Genomic DNA, 17997 nt, shown 5'->3' on the forward strand with positions numbered 1-17997 from the left:
TAACTGTACCAGCTAAACAGTGACCTCCCCGCACAGTGCCCCCTATAAGAAAGTCAGTCACACGATGCCCCTCATAACAGTGCCAGTCACAGTATTCTACCATAACTGTGCCATCCAAACAGTGACCCCCCACACTATGCCCACCCTTAGTACATGGCAGACTGTGCCCCCATTACTGCCATCAAGACAGTACACCATTAGAACTTAACTGCCCCAGTTCCTGAGCTGCACGTAGCTCCTGAGGGCATCCACGTGTCTCCAAGACTTGCATTTATATTTATGATCACTGCAGGGAGGACAGAGTGGCACTGCCATCTCTGCATCCGTAGGATATGGACGTCTTTGACGGTGGTGTCTTTATAAACTGTAGGGTCACAGACAAGCATTTCTATGCTCCAATGGTTGGGGGATACATAGAGTGTCATTGTGGACCGCAGATTGTACACCCCTATTCTAGGATGATGAAAGTTATTGGTACTGAAGGTCTCCAGAGCAGAGTCTTAGTCTTATAGCGTCTCCAGTGCCTCTTCAGGAGGTGGATTAACCTGAAGAACAATTCTCCCCTCTAACCTTACTAATAATATAATGTGGTCTTGTACAGATCCTTGTCCTCAGTGTCCAGTATTGTTCTCTGTTTTTTAGGGTTCAGACATTGGGCTCCGCACTTGGCTCTTCTGTTCTTGCTGCTTTGTCTTATACTTTCTGCAATCACCATTGAAAGGACAATGAAATGTAAGTGAAATTCCCAGAAATGTTAAACTTCCGCACAAAACCCAACAATAACAATGCAATAAATCAAAGCCAAGTGGTGCAACTGGGAGGTCACATGACGCCAGACACGTGCTAAAAATTCTGAGCATCAGGGTGTACTCAATCTAAGCTGAGACACATCCATGGAGCCCTGCAGGGTTTTTGGTTCCACTCCATGAGGTTGCTGCCAATGGTGGTGTCCATGAGTAAGGAGAAGGGTAGAGCGGTAGAGGAAGGACAGTACATCCTTTCTACAGTTGTGAATGAGCCAACCCAGACTGATGAACTTCATGGCACCCCACAAGCTTCCTACTGCCTCTTCTGAGTCTTTAGTGTTGTAGTCATCAGATGGAGAATGTTTATTTATTTTCCATGAGATCCCCTGACTACTAGTGGCACTCCACCCTATATTGTTTCTGCCAGATCTAATGGATGTCCACCATCTGGCCTATCAAATAATATGAAGGCATTAAAGGGTCATCTGGGAGATTAGACCATTGTGATCAGTGGTGATCACCCGCGCTCAGTCGCTCATGTGTAGATGCGGCTATTCTTGCAGCTCTATTCATGTGAATAAATAGTAAATCTTTATTCTGAAGTTTGGTGAGCTTCTCCGGTGTAGGACTCCCAGCCGTCACACAATGATGACCTACTAAGCATAGGATATCAATGTATATGCCTATAAAAGCCCTGTAAACTGCAGATTGTTATCTATATTTTCCAACTTTCTTGATGGATTGTGAATTCTGGGCAGGATGACCACATACCTCTAATAGCCCCCCAATTCCTCCCCACCACCCCCACTTTACCAATTGAAATCTGGTTTGTAAGAAAAAAACTAAGAAATAAATAACATATCTTCTCTCCAGGTTGTAGGACAGGAGCCATCTGCTACCAGAGTCTCTTGGTCTGGAGTGGAAGTTCTGGGGGTGCCGATCAATAGTAATGGTGGTGACACTGGGCCATGTCTCGTGCTCACCATGGAGGTTTATAAGTCAAATATTCATCAGATGTAATGATAAGTTATGACTAATTAGAAAACTCTGTTTTATTGGAAATTGTGATCAAGGACAATATTGGCTTTGCTCCTACAGACCTCCATGTATCCAGTGAACTCGAGACTCTGGCTACAAATCACCAAACAATGAACAATAGTCTAATGAAGAATCTGCAGAGTAAGGGACACGTCCTGACCACCCTGCGGAGGGACCTGCAAAATACTGAGCAAAGAGTCAAGCAGCTGACTGAGGGTACGGAGGAGCTCGCCTCATCATTACAAAAAACCAAAGACGAGCTTCAAACCCAAAAAACTATGGAAATCAATGCCAGGACGGCGCTGGAAAGAGCGGAGCAGACGCTGAGTGAAGAGCAGTCAAAGCTAAATCAGTGGGAAAAAGGTTTGTGGTGGATGGTATTGGATGATTACAGTAGAGTAGATAAAGCTGATGACATGACAGATTCCCGAGAGGCGTAATTCACATAGATCCAAAAACTCCACCAGTCAGTGCTCCGCCATTATCTCGTCATACGCACATTTTTTATTATTACTGGCTTAGTATATTGGTCTCCAAAGTGTGGCTCTCCAGCTGTTGTATAACTGCATACCCTGATAGATGCAGTGTAGTACTGATAATCTCCAGCAGGATCAGAAGAAATGAGCAACGTGTGGCAAGAACAACTAAATCAGCTTACCTGCTGCCTCCCGGGACACTACGCGGATCAGAGGTTACCTTAAATGAAAAGCACCTTTAATCTGTTAGGGACCACGAGCTATACATTCATCCGATTGTAAATGTACTGTGCAGCTATAGGTGCAAACTAAAATGAGCAAATCAGGTGCCTGGCCATCAGAGACCACCAGAGACCCTGAAGAGAAGACATAGGTGTTTTATAATCACTTATAATAACTTCTGTCTACTCTATATCACCATGCAGAACATTCAATGAGCGCTGTGTAGTGAATAGTGGCAGCAGAAATACTGCTGCCTTATGGGACACAATGATCAAGTGATTGCCCAGCACGCCCTAGTATAGCAGAGCTGCCACCTCGATACCCAGATCAGCTCCGCCAGTGACTGATGTCACCACAGAGGGCAGTGACTGAGGCTCCTATGGATGTGTGTATATTGTTAGAGTAGTCGTCACGGATCACACCTAACTGAGCTCCTGTCTCAATAACAGACGTTGTCCAGGGTCTTAAAATTTATTGGCGGCCAATAGAAGGTGCATGTAAGAAGACTTTCATGTACAGAAATGTAAAATGGCTCCTGCTCTACATTCATTTATATCTTTACTAACACACATTAAGCAATCAGATAATGACAAGATAAGAATACGTACGTCCAAACTTACTTCTACATATAGTAACACTGCGTTCTCAGCGAATACCTTATAAATACATCTGGAAAGTCTCATGACGTTATCTACATCCTGTCCCTAGGTAATGGGGGACTTATTATTTTCAATTGATTTTTTCATACAGAGTTCAGCAGTACAGCCATTTTTAGAACGAATATACATATTACTCTCACAATATATATTCTGAATGGCCACTTTTTTAGGGACACCTTCCCCTTCACAAGTGGAGCTTCCGTGTATGAAAATTAGACACTAGACCCCTAAGTGCAGCATAAAAACAAGGGGGAAAGTTTTCCGTTGATCAGTTTCAGTGAATTTACATTAGAATGGGAAAATCGAGCGACCCAAATGACTTGGAACGAGGCATGATTGTCAGGGCTTGACTAGTCCAGGCCTGGATTTCACAAACTGACGACCTTGTGGGTTTTTTTCATGCATACGGAGAGTGGTGCGATCAAAGAAAAAGCCTCCAGTGAAAAGGGATCCTGGGAATGAAAACAACTCATTGATGAAAGTTGTCATGGGAGGTGTGAAGAATCGTCTTATGAACATGCGGGGAACAGTCAAGCAAACTGCAGCCAAATACAACACTGGTTTTCCAAATAACGTGTCCGAAAGCACAACTCGTGATTCCTCAGCACGGATGAGATGTACCAGCAGATGACCAGTTGCAGCGCCATTATTGTAGGAAAACAAAAAGACAAGACTACAGTGGACACAAAAGAGCAAATATTATATCACTGAGCAGTGGAGACACATTGTCAGGTCAGATGATCTAGATTTCTGTGACACCATGCGGCTGGGAGGGTCAGAATTTGGCACGGACAGAATTGAATCGATGAACCCTTCCTGTCAAGTGTGAACAGTTCAGACCAATGGAAGTGGAGTAATAGTGTGGGGAATGTTTTCTTGGCACACCCTGGGTCCTCTGATACCTGTGGGTGGACGTTTGAACAGTAGGGCTTAAATTTGTCACTGAGACACCAAGGGATATGACATAAGGCTAAACCAGGGAGCAGAGTCTAATGAGGCCTCAGGTATTCACCATTCAACACCGACCTATACATGTATCTGGACATACTGCTTGGGAACCCCAGGTTGCTACCCCCAAAGTTAGGGCAGGTGGCAGTGGGTCATCACAGGTCACAAAGCAAGAGGTCAGGGCAAGCAAGGATAGTCAAGGCTACAGGCAGTGGCGGATTAAGAAGACCATAGGCCCTGGACTGTTACCCAAACTTGGGCCCCTCTTCTCCACCGCCACCCTGCCGCGCCATAACTATTGTTAACACTACCTTTTTGCGCAAGCATTAACAAATGGGTGTTACAATTCCCCTTTCACAGGGCTGTGTCCCTACATACTAAAAGTATCACACTGTGTAGGGACACATCCTCCTGACAAGGGGATTGGTAACACTAATTTTTCTATCAGTCCTGTACTGCACAAAGAATACAAGGATTTCCTATAATAAACATGTCAGGAGTGGGACAGATTCTCTACAAATCCAGTGACTCACAGGTGACGACGTCTCAGATGCTAGTCGTTTTTTTCCTCTTTTCTTCTTCATCCGGTCCAGAGCTCATGACGACTTCTCCTAGCCATGACCCATTTCTGCAGCCCCTAAATATATTACCATGCCCTGCGCCCCTGAATATAATTGTGTCACACACTGTAAAGTAGACCACCACATACACAGTGCCCTGTAGATAGAGCCACACACACCTGTAGACAGCGCCACACACCTGCCCTGTAGATAGAGCCACACACACACCTGTAGATAGCGCCACACACACCCGCCCTGTAGATAGCGCCACACACACACACACACCTGTAGATAGCGCCACACCCCCCTGTAGATAGCGCCACACACACAACCCTCTGTAGATAGCGCCACACCCCCCCTATAGATAGCATCACACAGCCCCCTATAGATAGAGCCACACAGCACTCCCCCTTGTATATAGTGCCACATAGCGTTCCCCCCTTGTATATAGTGCTGCACAGCGTCGCTACACTGCAGCCCTGGGATGACATTTTATCCCTGTGAAAGCTGCGGTCTGAGATTGGCTGCAGCGGTGACATGGGGTGAAACGTCATCCCAGGAGGCCGGCCCGGACGAAGAAACAGAATTCTAGGCAAGTATAAGATTTTTATTTCTTCTAAATTGCGTTTTTACATAACATCTGTTATGTAATTAATCAGAAATACACTCTATACATTGTTAATGTGCTAAATGACTATTCTAGCTGCAAACGTCTGGTTTTTAATGCAATATCTACATAGGTGTATAGAGGCCCATTTCCAGCAACCATCACTCCAGTGTTCTAATGGTACATTGTGTTTGCTATCTGTGTTAGAAGGCTAATGGATGATTAGAAAACACTTGAAAACCCTTGTGCAATTATATTAGCACCGCTGTAAACAGTTTTGCTGTTTAGAGGAGCTATAAAACTGACCTTCCTTTGAGCTAGTTGAGAATCTGGAGCATTACATTTGTGGGTTCGATTAAACTCTCAAAATGGCTAGAAAAAGAGAGCTTTCATGTGAAACTCGACAGCCTATTCTTGTTCTTAGAACTGAAGGCAATTCCATGCGAGAAATTGCCAAGAAACTGAAGATTTCCTACAACGGTGTGTACTACTCCCTTCAGAGGACACCACAAACAGGCTCTAACCAGAGTAGAAAGAGAAGTGGGAGGCCCCGCTGCACAACTGAGCAACAAGACAAGTACATTAGAGTCTCTAGTTTGAGAAATAGACGCCTCACAGGTCCTCAACTGGCAGCTTCATTAAATAGTACCCGCAAAACGCCAGTGTCAACGTCTACAGTGAAGAGGTGACTCCAGGATGCTGGCCTTCAGGGCAGAGTGGCAAAGAAAAAGCCATATCTGAGACTGGCTAATAAAAGGAAAAGATTAATATGGGCAAAAGCACACAGACATTGGACAGAGGAAGATTGGAAAAAAGTGTTATGGACAGACAAATCGAAGTTTGAGGTGTTTGGATCACACAGAAGAACATTTGTGAGACGCAGAACAACTGAAAAGATGCTGGAAGAGTGCCTGACGCCATCTGTCAAGCATGGTGGAGGTAATGTGATGGTCTGGGGTTGCTTTGGTGCTGGTAAAGTGGGAGATTTGTACAAGGTAAAAGGGATTTTGAATAAGGAAGGCTATCACTCCATTTTGCAACGCCATGCCATACCCTGTGAACAGCGCTTGATTGGAGCCAATTTCATCCTACAACAGGACAATGACCCAAAGCACCTCCAAATGATGCAAGAACTATTTAGGCAAGAAGCAGGCAGCTGGTATTCTATCTGTAATGGAGTGGCCAGCGCAACCCCATAGAGCTGTTGTGGGAGCAGCGTGACCGTATGGTACGCAAGAAGTGCCCATCAAGCCAATCCAACTTGTGGGAGGGGCTTCTGGAAGCATGGGGTGAAATTTCTCCCGATTACCTCAGCAAATTAACAGCTAGAATGCCAAAGGTCTGCAATGCTGGAATTGCTGCAAATGGAGCATTCTTTGACGAAAGCAAAGTTTGAAGGAGAAAATTATTATTTCAAATAAAAATCATTATTTCTAACCTTGTCAATGTCTTGACTATATTTTCTAGTCATTTTGCAACTCATTTGATAAATATAAGTGTGAGTTTTCATGGAAAAAACAAAATTGTCTGGGTGACCCCAAACTTTTGAACGGTAGTGTATATATAGGGGAAATACAGTCAAGTGGGAGGTGCTTGCATCACATGGCAATCCACCATGTGACCACACATGCAGTGAATAATAAATGAGCAATCATAAAAAGAGTGAACAACAACACATGCAATGTTATGAGCTGCCAGTGTGCAGGTTCCAATTCATAAGTGACACAATAATATTCTGTGAATCTTCGTACATAATCGGTTACAGAAATCACCTGTGAAAATAATACATAATAATATGAGGAAAACACTCACCATGATGTAATCGGCCATAGTGTTTAAAATGCTGCCGCGCTAATCGCGGGACCCCTCGTGCGCTACTGCGCATGTCCGGGAAGTAAAGTATGTAAGGAGTGTACCATTACATTGCGCATGTCCGCGCATGCGCAGTCGCACCAACTACGTCAGGATCGCCATTTTTATTGTGGGAAAAGACGATATCCATCCATATCGTTAGATATTAGGACGGAGAAGAGCCCCAAAGATACAGCAGGCAAAGGTGTGACACAAGGTATATAGTGTGTACAGCACCTTAAATGCGAGAGTCCACTAATTAAACTAAATTAGTAGTGCCACTACCTCCAATGTTCAATACATATATATAAGTATAACATGTAGGATGACAACCTATTTTTTAATTATGGATTCGCGCAACCTAGGTTATATCTTTTTGGGAAAAGAATATATAGGAGCACCCACAGGAGCGCACTCAAGGCTCAACCATCATTTAAAGCAGAAAAGCCAATAAGTGCATGGGGATGGAAAACGCACACTAACCGCATTTGTAGTGTGAATAGGTGCCTATAAACCTCCCCACTCTATCCTGTATAGCGTATCTCATAAGCACTGATTATTCAGTCCCACACTATAAAGTAGTGTATTATTCCAGGGAGTGGCTGTCACTCTACATTTAGTAAGCCCAATGTAATGAAGGGAGCGCATGACTAGGTGTTTGGGGTTTTAGGCTACTACGTTTGAGGCTATGGGTATAGGGATTAGAGGGTTAAGTGAAAGGGGCTGGGGGCAAAATGTATCCATATGTGGTGGGTGGAGTATAATGTATATAAGTCCATGCGGGGAAGAGGCAGCCCTCTTTCCCGCTGGACAACAGCAGAAAATATTTGTCCTGTCAGTGTACTATTTAAAAAAAAACAAAAAAAAAACGGTTTTACACTTACCTGTCATGGATGCGGCGATGGAGCTTACGATGGCCAGGATCCGGGATGCAGCGATGCAGCACGGTGCGGGCTGGCTCAATCAGCTGTTTGCCGGAGCTCTTCCTCCGGTTCCAGCGGCTGGAGTGGAGAGCGTGGAAGGACGCAGCAGCGGGCGTTCCAGGCCTCCAGAGAGGCCTTCCCCATAGGTAACGCCTCAGTCTCGTCGGCGCCGAGGGAGCCCCACCAGGGACCCTCCTCCTCCTCCAGGTCCGGAGCTGTCCCCTGGCGACGGTCTGCGGAGGTCTGGGAGGAATCCCATTAGGCGGGCGAGACTGGAGGTGACAGGAGGGGGGGCGGCGGCCATCTTCCCCCATCCTGTCTTCAACTACAAGGCCGGAAGTGGAGGCGGGACCAGATGCGCGCGCAGGACCGGATATCGCGGCGGGACCGGAAGTGACGGCTTTATCCGGCGCCGAGGTTCCAGGTGGAGCAGGGAGGCGTGCGGCGGCAGCGACCGGAAGTACCCGGGCAGCATATGTGAGTGACGCCGGGCCCCATCCGGACGGGGGGGGGCAGCGGTCAGCTGTTCATTCAGCACGAGGAGAGAGGGTAGTTTTTGACAGCCCTGCAGACGGACTGGGAAGACAGGGCTGTCATTCCGATTATGCCACGCCAGCAGTGGGTGTCAGGACCGTGGATGGGCCGCGTTCCGCTGGGCCTAGGACTTCAGCTATCGGAAGGTCGAGGAAGCTACGGGGAGCGTGGGGTGCAGGAGCACCACTCCCCAGGAACGTCAAGATCGATGCCGTGCTCATCCGGAGTGGTGGACGCGTCCGCTGGGAGGTCACCTCAGGGACGGCCGGGTGAGTCTACCACGGATGTGGTGCCGGGGATGTGTGGGGGGGATGTGGGGGGTATGTTGTCTATGTCAAAAATGCATTTGTTGTTTAGAGGGATGCAGGAATATTTTGCTAGAGGTTTGGCAGGTGTAGAGCAGTCGCCAGCGAGGGTATGGGGCGCTGCTAGTGAGGCGAGTGCTAGTGCGGCTGCGGTTGCTAGCGAGGTGAATTCTAGTGTGGCAGGGAGTGCGGTTGCTAGTGAAGTGGCGCCGGTTGCGGGTGTTGTAGTGGCGGTGGAAAAAGCGGTTGATGCGGCGGCTAGTACTTCTAAGAAAGTGGTGGAGGATGTGCGTTTGGCTAACGCTGCTAAGGGGGAAGTATATGTGTGTTTTGAGGGCCCGCTGGGGGCGCATTTAAAGGTTGAAATTAGGGAAAAGATCTGCAAAGATGAATATGTGGAGATTTTTTCTTTATTGCCTTTGGAGAAGTTTAATTTGGACAGGTGGAAACCTGATGAAAGTAAGAAGGAGGAGGAGGAGCGGCGTTGTTATTGCTTGATTCCTCTGACTTTTGCGAATTGGCTGTAGGCCTTCGCTATTTTGGCTAGCGTGGTGGGTGAGAAGGCGCCGGAGAATTGTTCGGCGCTGTTTTGTTATATGGATTCTGTGGGGGAGGCGTATCGTGTATATGGTGGTAATGCGTGGTTGCGGTATGACGAACAGTTTCGTCAGCGGAAGTCGGTGCGCCCGTCGTTGCGATGGGATCACAAGGATATTAGTTTGTGGATGCGTCTGATGTCTGCTCCCAAACAAGGGCATCAGCCCTTTCGGGATGCGGCCAGCGGCCAGGGTTCAGCAGCGGGTCGGTCAGCTTCCTCAGGAAAGGGGTGTTGCTGGCAGTACAATGAGGGGCATTGCAAGTTTGGCCCAGACTGCAGGTACAAGCACGAGTGCTCCGGTAGCGGAGGCGCCCATGGTTTGTCCAGATGCTTCAAGAAGCATAAGGGCAGGTAGGGAGATGCTAAGCAGAAGAGGGGCGACGCCGGTGAGGGTGGAAAGGATGCTTCCGTTTTTAAGGGAGTATCCAAATAAAAAAGTGGCTGAGTTGTTGTTTTCAGGTTTTTCAGATGGTTTTCGGATTCCTTGTACGTCGGCTGGACGTGATGGGGTGGTCCGTAATTTGTCATCTGTTTTTGCGCTGCCTGATCTGGTTACGGATAAACTGCTGAAGGAGGTGGCTTTGGGCCGCATGGCTGGTCCGTTTTCCTCCCCGCCTGTTCCTAGTTTGCGGGTTTCCCAGTTGGGTTTGGTTCCTAAAAAGGAGGTGAATAAGTTCCGCCTTATTCATCACTTGTCTTATCCGGAAGGCGAGTCGGTGAATGACGGCATTGATCCGGCTCTGTGCGCGGTCAGTTACACTTCCTTTGATGCGGCGGTTGTTTGGGTTCGCAAGTACGGGAAGGGCTCACTGTTAGCAAAAACTGACATTGAGGCCGCTTTTCGTTTATTGCCGGTACATCCGGATAGTTTTTGTTTGCTAGGATGTTATTGGCAGGAGGAATATTTTGTAGATTGTTGCCTCCCGATGGGCTGCTCCATTTCATGCGCTTATTTTGAGATGTTTAGCACGTTTTTGGAGTGGGTGGTTCGTCAGGAGGCGCAGGTGCAATCTGCCCTGCATTATATGGATGATTTTCTGTTTATCGGGCCGCCGGGTACCTATGTGTGTGCAGGATTGCTACATACTATGGAGCAAGTGGCAAAGGATTTTGGGGTACCTCTGGCGCCTGACAAAACTGGGGGACCCACGACGGTCATCAAGTTTTTAGGGATAATGATTTATTCAGATAACATGGAGTGTCGCTTGCCTGATGATAAATTGCTGGAGTTGAGAGAGTTGGTGGCGAGTGCGCTGTGCAGGTAGAAGATCCAGTTGCGGGACTTGCAATCCTTGTTGGGTCATTTGAATTTCGCTTCTAGGATTATGCCCATGGGGCGGGTGTTTTGCAGGCGATTGGCAAGTGCTACCGCAGGGGTTCATTCTCCCCATCATTTTATTAGGTTGTCGGCGGAGTTGAAAGCTGATTTGTTGGTGTGGGGGGAGTTTTTGCAGAGCTACAATGGGCGGTCGGTGCTCATGTACCAGCCGGTGTCTAGTGTGGATTTGGAGCTGTATACTGATGTGTCAGGTGCATGTGGATTTGGGGCTTATTTCCAGGGGCAGTGGTGTGCAGGAGTTTGGCCAAGTGCATGGCATGAATGCGGTTTCGTCAGAAACTTGGCTCTGCTGGAACTGTTCCCGATTGTGGTGGCTGCGGAGTTGTGGGGAGATTGTCTGCGGGACTGGAGAGTGCGTTTCGTCTGGGATAATCTGGGTGTGGTTCAGGCAGTTAAGGCGCAGATGGCTAATTCTCCGCCAGTCGTGCGATTATTGCGACATTTAGTTTTGAGAGGCTTGATGTTGAATGCGCATTTTGTGGCAGTTCATATTCCTGGGGTGCTTAATTCTGTAACTGATTCCCTTTCTCGTCAACAGTGGGACAGGTTTCGTCTGCTGGCGCCGGGAGTCTCATGGCCTGCCTTGTCCAGAGCATCTGTGGAAGGTGGTGTGACAATGGCGATGTCGCTCGTGGAGAGGTCTGTTACTGCGGTTACGTGGCAGAGGTACAGTGCGGTATGGCAGGTATGGAAGGCTTAGTTGGAAAATGCGCAGGCGGGTATTTCAGATCGGCCGGCGTGTTTGTTATACTATATAGGAAATGCGTACAGTGAGGGGGCGTCTGCAGCAGCGGTCGCTCAGAGTTTGTCTGCGCTAAAGATAAAAGGTGAACAGGACGTGACTAAGTCCTTTCTGGTTCGGCAGGCAATGAAGGGTTTCAGGAGGGCGTCCGCAGTTAGGGATCATAGGAAGCCGGTGTCATTTGATCTGTTGGTAGCGATTTGTGATTTGTTGAGGGATGTTTGTGTTTCGGCGTTTGAAGCGCGGCTATTTACACTGGCCTTTTCTTTGGCGTTCTTTGGGGCGTTCCAGATATCGGAGTTGGTACCGGCCAGTAAGCGTGTGGCAGGGGGTTTATTGTACGCGGATGTTGAATTGGATGGCTCCTGCTTATCTTGTTTGCTTCGTAGTTCAAAGACAGATCAAGAGGGGAGAGGTTTTTTGGTGCGCTTGTATGAATTACCAGGGTCGCGGGTGTGCTCGGTTCACTGTTTTCGGGAGTTTGTTGCGGTGAGGCCAGAGGGGCCGGCATCCTTGTTGGTTCATGCGGATGGTCTGTCCTTGTCAAAATTCCAGTTTTCACAGGTTTTCAAAAAATGTATCCTGTTGTCTGGCAGAGATGGAGCGGGGTTTAGCTCTCACTCTTTTAGAATTGGCGCAGCTACGGAAGCAGCTAGGTTGGGTTTATCCCCGGCGATGGTTAAGAAGATCGGTAGGTGGGAGTCAGACCGATAGAGGTTGTATGTGCGACCTCATTTGCTTTGAGGCGGTGGGGATAAGTTGTGCTGGAGGTGGATATGGAGTTGTTACATTACTGTTTTATGTTAATTTAGGTGCGGGTCCCTGCTTGATATCGATCATTGGGCACTCCTACGTGCACTGGGGAGGTGTGCATGCTGATATTCGTCCGGTTGGACGGCAGTTGGGCCTGGATCATTCAGAGGTTCAGGTCAGATGGTTGGGTCTGCGGGGCATGCTGTGGTGCAGGTTGTTGCCAGAGCTCCAGTTTTACGCAGGTTTGGACAGGGCGCCTGATATTCTGGTCGTGCATCTGGGAGGCAATGACTTAGGGATACAGTCGTCTAGGGATTTGGTGCGGGATGTGAAGATAGATCTGTTGTTGTTGTGGTCATTTTTTCCTGGATTGCTGATTGTCTGGTCGGATAATGTGGCTCGCAAGGTGTGGCGTCAGGCCCATTCAGTTCACAGCTTAAATAAAGCCAGAGCAAAGGTGAACAAAGTGGTTGGCAGATTTGTGCCACGTAATGGCGGTGTTGTGGTACGGCATAGAGAGTTGGAGGGCAGAGAGGTTGGTTTCCTAAGAGCGGATGGCGTGCATTTGAACGAGTTGGGTCTGGATATGTGGACTTTGGACATCAAGGACGGCATGGAAAAAGCCCTGCAGTTGTGGAGGGACAATCATGTGTAAGGGGTCACACATGATTGTCATGGCGGTAGGAGGAGGGGTCTTTGAAGGCACGTAATGGCAAGAAGGAGAATCAACATTGGAGATTGTTGAAAAAGAACTCGGGGCGTTTAACCCTGGCTAGTATTGGAGGGGCTGGGGAGTGGTTACCCAGCTGATATTGCATACATTCCTGATGGGCAGGGTCCCCAGGAAGGGAGAGAGAGGTCTTGGAGATGTTTGGTGCCCTAGGGTCATGTGCAGCACGGCTGTAGGGCAATAAGTCCAGACCTAACAAGGAAAGGATGGAGTTTTTTATTTAATGCTTGAAGTGCCTTCAAGGATCCTTTAACTGGAGAATGTTGGAAGAATAGAGCAGGATGTTTATTATGGAGTGATTTATGATGTTTTATGGTTATGCTATTTTATCGCATAAAAGGTGTGTATTTAATAAATGGCTGCTGTGGCCTTTACACCAAAATTCAAGTTGTGGTCTCTTATTGGGATTGGGGGTGGAAGGTCATAGATAGCGAAAGTCATCAAACATACCTTAAGTCAAGTATTGGACACAAATCGTCATAAACTAATTACAAATAAATAAGGGACACTATATCCTCCTGCTGAAAATGTATGGGCTCCACCCACACGACCCTGAGATAGACATAGTGCTGATAACGCCTGATACATACAATACTGACATATAAACAAGAGTATGATACAGTAGATAATCATTTTTATTGTCAATATAAAAAGATTTTCAAAACTGATAGCTAATTATTAGCCGATTACACTTCTGGTGTGTTCTTCCATTTCACAAAAAAGCATGATCTGCGAATAGATAGAAAAGTGAAATATTAAAATCAGACAAATACTATCAAATCAAGATACCTCCAAAGAGACTGACATCAGTGCAGTTCAAAGGGACATAGAGGGAAGAGGCAAGTGATACAGTATTACCCAAAGGGAAATCAATATTTAACCCAAGTGGTCTTAGGGTCTTTAATCTATGTATCCACTGTAATTCCCTCGTCTTCAATATTTTAATACGATTACCACCCCCTCTAAGCGGGAGGATGTGATTGTCCCATAAAGGGCATGAGGGGGTTTGTGCGGTTCGGGCGGCCATGGGCCCCTTGGACCCCAGGCGGCTTCCCGAACCGCCCTAATGATGATCTGCTACTGGATACAGGCTTAATGTAGACTGGACTGGAGAGATTGGGGCATTCCTGGCTTTGGGAGTGTGACTATGATGGCTTGGAGCATCACGGAGGGGATCATACACATTGAAACACCAGATTTTAAGATTTTGGTTAAGCATGGTAAGAGAAAGGGTTCAAAATTTCAGTAATATTCATTAGGTAAACCATCAGGCCAAGGGGCGTTGTTACGTTTGGCTGGTTTGATAAATTTAAGGACTTCTGATTGTAGAATACGACTGTTGAGTTGGTGTTTTAGATCATTTTAATAAATTTCCACTATATATCTAAACAATCAAAACAAAATAGGAAACCCATTCTAACACTTTTTTTTTTTTTTTTTAAATCTAAAAATAAAAAAAATAAACATTTACTCCTAAAAACATTCCATGTTAAATATATAAAAATCCCCAAAAACTAAAAGTGCTAAAAAGTATCTGGTCATTGAGCACTGAAACACTCTGGTTTTTATGGACCAGTTCACACTGGTGTTATTGAGTTAAATATAATGAAAAAAAAAAGTTTCATTCTACTCCCCGGTTAATGTAGGGGAGAGGAGACGGTCTTTATTTATAGGTCTGATATCTGTATATCCACAGCAGTGAGGTGACGTCCATCATTTCTATATATTGCAGAAATTTGCCCAAAAAATTGGATTCTGGTTGGAGGAAAATGTTTACTCCTCATGTATGAAGAGGGAAGTTGGACGCAATGTGACAACTCTTGTAAAAGTAGAGATGCTAATCTTATTGTTGTCCAATTGAATGATCAGAAACTTCAGGTACAGCCCAATGATCTGCTGAGTGTTTTACTGTCTGAGTCATGTGACTGTCTGATGTCGGGCACCATGTTCTCAGGAGTTGTGGGGATAACATCAATGTCATGTGTGGAAGTCCCCTTTAAGGCGTCCGTTATAAGGAATGACACTCCTGGATTTATATTTCCAGGCTTTTCTGTCTAATAAAACTGGAGACTCCTGGGTTGGGAAGGAATTAAGATATAAAGAGAATGGCCAAAGCTGGGAATGGCCGGACCAGTACGGGTGAGTCTGACAATGTATTATTTCTTCACTCTATTACATCAAGCCTCAGCTTTACCGTAGATACTTTTCTAAGACAACCCTTTAGAATTGGGCACCATGTTATCTGCCTGCATTTACTGCATTTAGTAGGAACGCAGCTTTTCCTAAATCCAGAGTCTAGTGGTTACCTGCAGCGTCCACAAGAGGATCTTGTTATAGTGGATCTGTCACCCAAGGAGAGGAAAGAGAAGAGAAGACAGAATAGGAGAAAAAGGGATGCGGAGGGGAGAGGAAAGAAGAAGATGGAGTGGGAGGGGAGAGAAAAGAGGAAAGAAAAAAAAAGAGGAAAGGGAAGATGAAAGAAGAAGAAAGGGCAGAAGAGAAAAGGAGAGAAGAGAAGAACAAAGTGCAGGAGAAGGTAAGAGCAGAGTAGAGAGAGGATAAGAGAAAAGCAAGAGAGGGGGAGAGGGGAGAAGAGAAAACTAGAAACAAAAGGGTAGAAAAGAAGAGAAAAGCAGAGAAGAAAAAAAAGGAGAGGAGGAGAAGAGAATAAAGAAAAGGGAGGAGAGGGAGGAGAGCGAGAAAGAATAGAAGAGAAGGGGAGAGCGAGAGATGGGGAGAGGAAGGGGTAGAAGATAAAACAAAAGGAGAAAGGGTAAAAAAGAACAGAAAATCAGTGAAGAAAAAAGGAGAGGAGAACAGAACAAAGAAGAGAATGAGAAGAAGAGAGGAGGAGAGAAAGGAGAGCGAGAGAGGAGTTGAGGAGAGGAGAACGAAAGAGGAGGAGAGAAGAGGGTAGCAGACAAAACAAAAGGAGAAAGTGTAAAAAAAGAAGAGAAAATTTGTGAAGAAAAAAGGAGAGGAGGAGAGCAGAAGAAGGAGAAGAAGAGAGGAAGTGAGGGAGAGGAGAGAGCAGAAGAGGAGAGCGAGAGAGGGGGAGAGGAGAGTTGGAGAGAAGCGCAGAGACCGAAAACAAGAGAAGAGAGTATAAGAGAAAAGAGGAGTAGAGGAAAGGAGAGCAGGAAAAAAAGAAGAAGAAAGAGCAGGAGAAAAAAAGAGGAGAGGAGAGCGAGAGAGGAGAAGGGGAGAGGGGAGAGGAGGATAGGAGAGGGGAGAAGAGAAGAGAAAACTAGAAAATACAATTTAAAAGAGAAGGAAAGGAGGAGAAGAGAAAAAAGAAGATTAGGAGAAGAAAATAGGAGAAGAGGAGAGAAAGTGGAGAGAGAAGGAGACAAGAGAAAATTGGGGCATAGCTATGGGGGGAGCAGAGGCAGCAGTCACACCTGTGTCCTGGAGCCTGAGGGGGCCAAATGGCCCCTCTGCTTCATTAGGAAACAGCAGTATTATGACTGGCACATGGCACGTGGGGGCACTTGTACAGATATTGCACTGGGCCCCAGAAGCTTCAAGTGACCTCTGGAGAGAAGAGAACAATAAAAAGAGGAGGGGAAATAATGGGTGACAAAACAGGAGAGAGAAAAAAGAGAAGAGAAGGAGACAAGAAGAGTCCAATAAAATGTGCAAACCCCGATATACAATGATTATACTAAAGATAAACCTTATCTGGTACGTCACTGGATGATTCCAAAATTCCACAGATCGAGCAGGCACCAAGATAGTTATAATAATTACTCCAAGACCACTAGTAATACCGGTCATGAGGACATAGTGGACTACCAGTCTATGAAGATTCCCTGACCTTCTGCTATCAGTGGATGTATCTTTGGGGAGGGGGACCACCAACTGGCGACACATATAAATGTGTGATGACCTCCTGCGATAGGTGGACATATCTCCAGGGAGAGGGACCACCAGCTGGTGACACATATGAAGGTGTGCTGACCTCCTGGGATAGGTGGACATATCTCGGGGAAGGGGACCACCAGCTGTTGACATGTATGAAGGTGTGCTGACCTCCTGCGATAGGTGGACATATCTCCGGGAGAGGGACCACCAACTGGTGACACATATGAAGATGTGCTGACCTCCTGCGATAGGTGGACATGTCTCCGGGGAGGGGGACCATTAGCTAGTGACACATATGAAGGTGTGCTGACCTCCTGCAATAGGTGGACATATCTCCGGGGAGGGGGACCACCAGCTAGTGACACATATAAAGGTGTTGTAACCTCCTGGGATAGGTGGACATATCTCCGGGGAGGGGGCCATATGAAGGTGTGCTGACCTCCTGCGATAGGTGGACAAGTCTCCGGGGAGTGGGACCACCAGCTGATGACACATATGAAGATGTGCTGATGTGTATGTAGAGTCCCGCAGATCTGATGTAGTTTATATATATATATATTTTTTTGTTTTTTCAGAAAAATATTTGGAAATTGTTGGTACATCAGAAATGGAAACTTGATGTCTGAGAATTGTTCAAAAAGAAAAAAGTGCGTCTGTGAACAGAATCTTGTCCTCACGACAATAAAGAGAAGGTACCCTGAAAGTACCTATCAATATCTGGGATTGGTTCTGTGGAATACAGAATATAATTGCTGGAAAAAACAGTGAATCAAGGTCACGGTACAAAATATTTATGTACAAAAGCATCAAACTGAATGAACCTGTCCCAACCCCAAGTTCTGCCCCATGTACTCCACGTCCCAATGTCACCTTCAGCTGTAGACAAATAATAAAGCTTCATTACTGATTTCATGCACTTCCTGTGTCAGTGATCTGATGGGTCATTTAACGGTCTTTTGAGGTCGTCCGGATGTTATCATGGGAGACTATCTGTATGCAGGAGACTCGGAGCTCTTGCATAGATTTTTTTTTTACGTTTTTAAATCATTTATTTCAATAAGATGAATAACAGAAATAACAATGATATCAATCTAAGGTCACA

At 46.3% G+C, this 17997-nt stretch overlaps 1 protein-coding gene across 1 annotated transcript; it reads left to right on the forward strand.

The window, feature by feature from the left end:
* Positions 1-332: 332 nt before the first annotated feature.
* On the forward strand, positions 333-17792 carry LOC142709854 (uncharacterized). The gene is made up of 6 exons (XM_075848498.1): positions 333-474; positions 643-732; positions 1845-2147; positions 14764-14909; positions 15076-15170; positions 17471-17792. Exons 1-6 carry the CDS (start codon positions 333-335, stop codon positions 17661-17663), a joined length of 969 nt encoding a protein of 322 aa, XP_075704613.1. The 3' UTR covers positions 17664-17792.
* Positions 17793-17997: the final 205 nt, after the last annotated feature.

Source organism: Rhinoderma darwinii, chromosome 1 (assembly GCF_050947455.1).
Source record: "Rhinoderma darwinii isolate aRhiDar2 chromosome 1, aRhiDar2.hap1, whole genome shotgun sequence".
Lineage (NCBI taxonomy): Eukaryota > Metazoa > Chordata > Amphibia > Anura > Rhinodermatidae > Rhinoderma > Rhinoderma darwinii.

What these genes read in the sequence shown, in the direction of transcription:
- LOC142709854 (XM_075848498.1), top strand. Translation starts at nt 333, where the DNA reads ATGGACGTCTTTGACGGTGGTGTCTTTATAAACTGTAGGGTCACAGAC. An exon ending in TGAATGATCAGAAACTTCAG is followed by an intron (nt 14,910 to 15,075) that starts GTACAGCCCAAT and finishes TTATATTTCCAG; the next exon opens with GCTTTTCTGTCTAATAAAAC. An exon ending in GAATGGCCGGACCAGTACGG is followed by an intron (nt 15,171 to 17,470) that starts GTGAGTCTGACA and finishes TTGTTTTTTCAG; the next exon opens with AAAAATATTTGGAAATTGTT.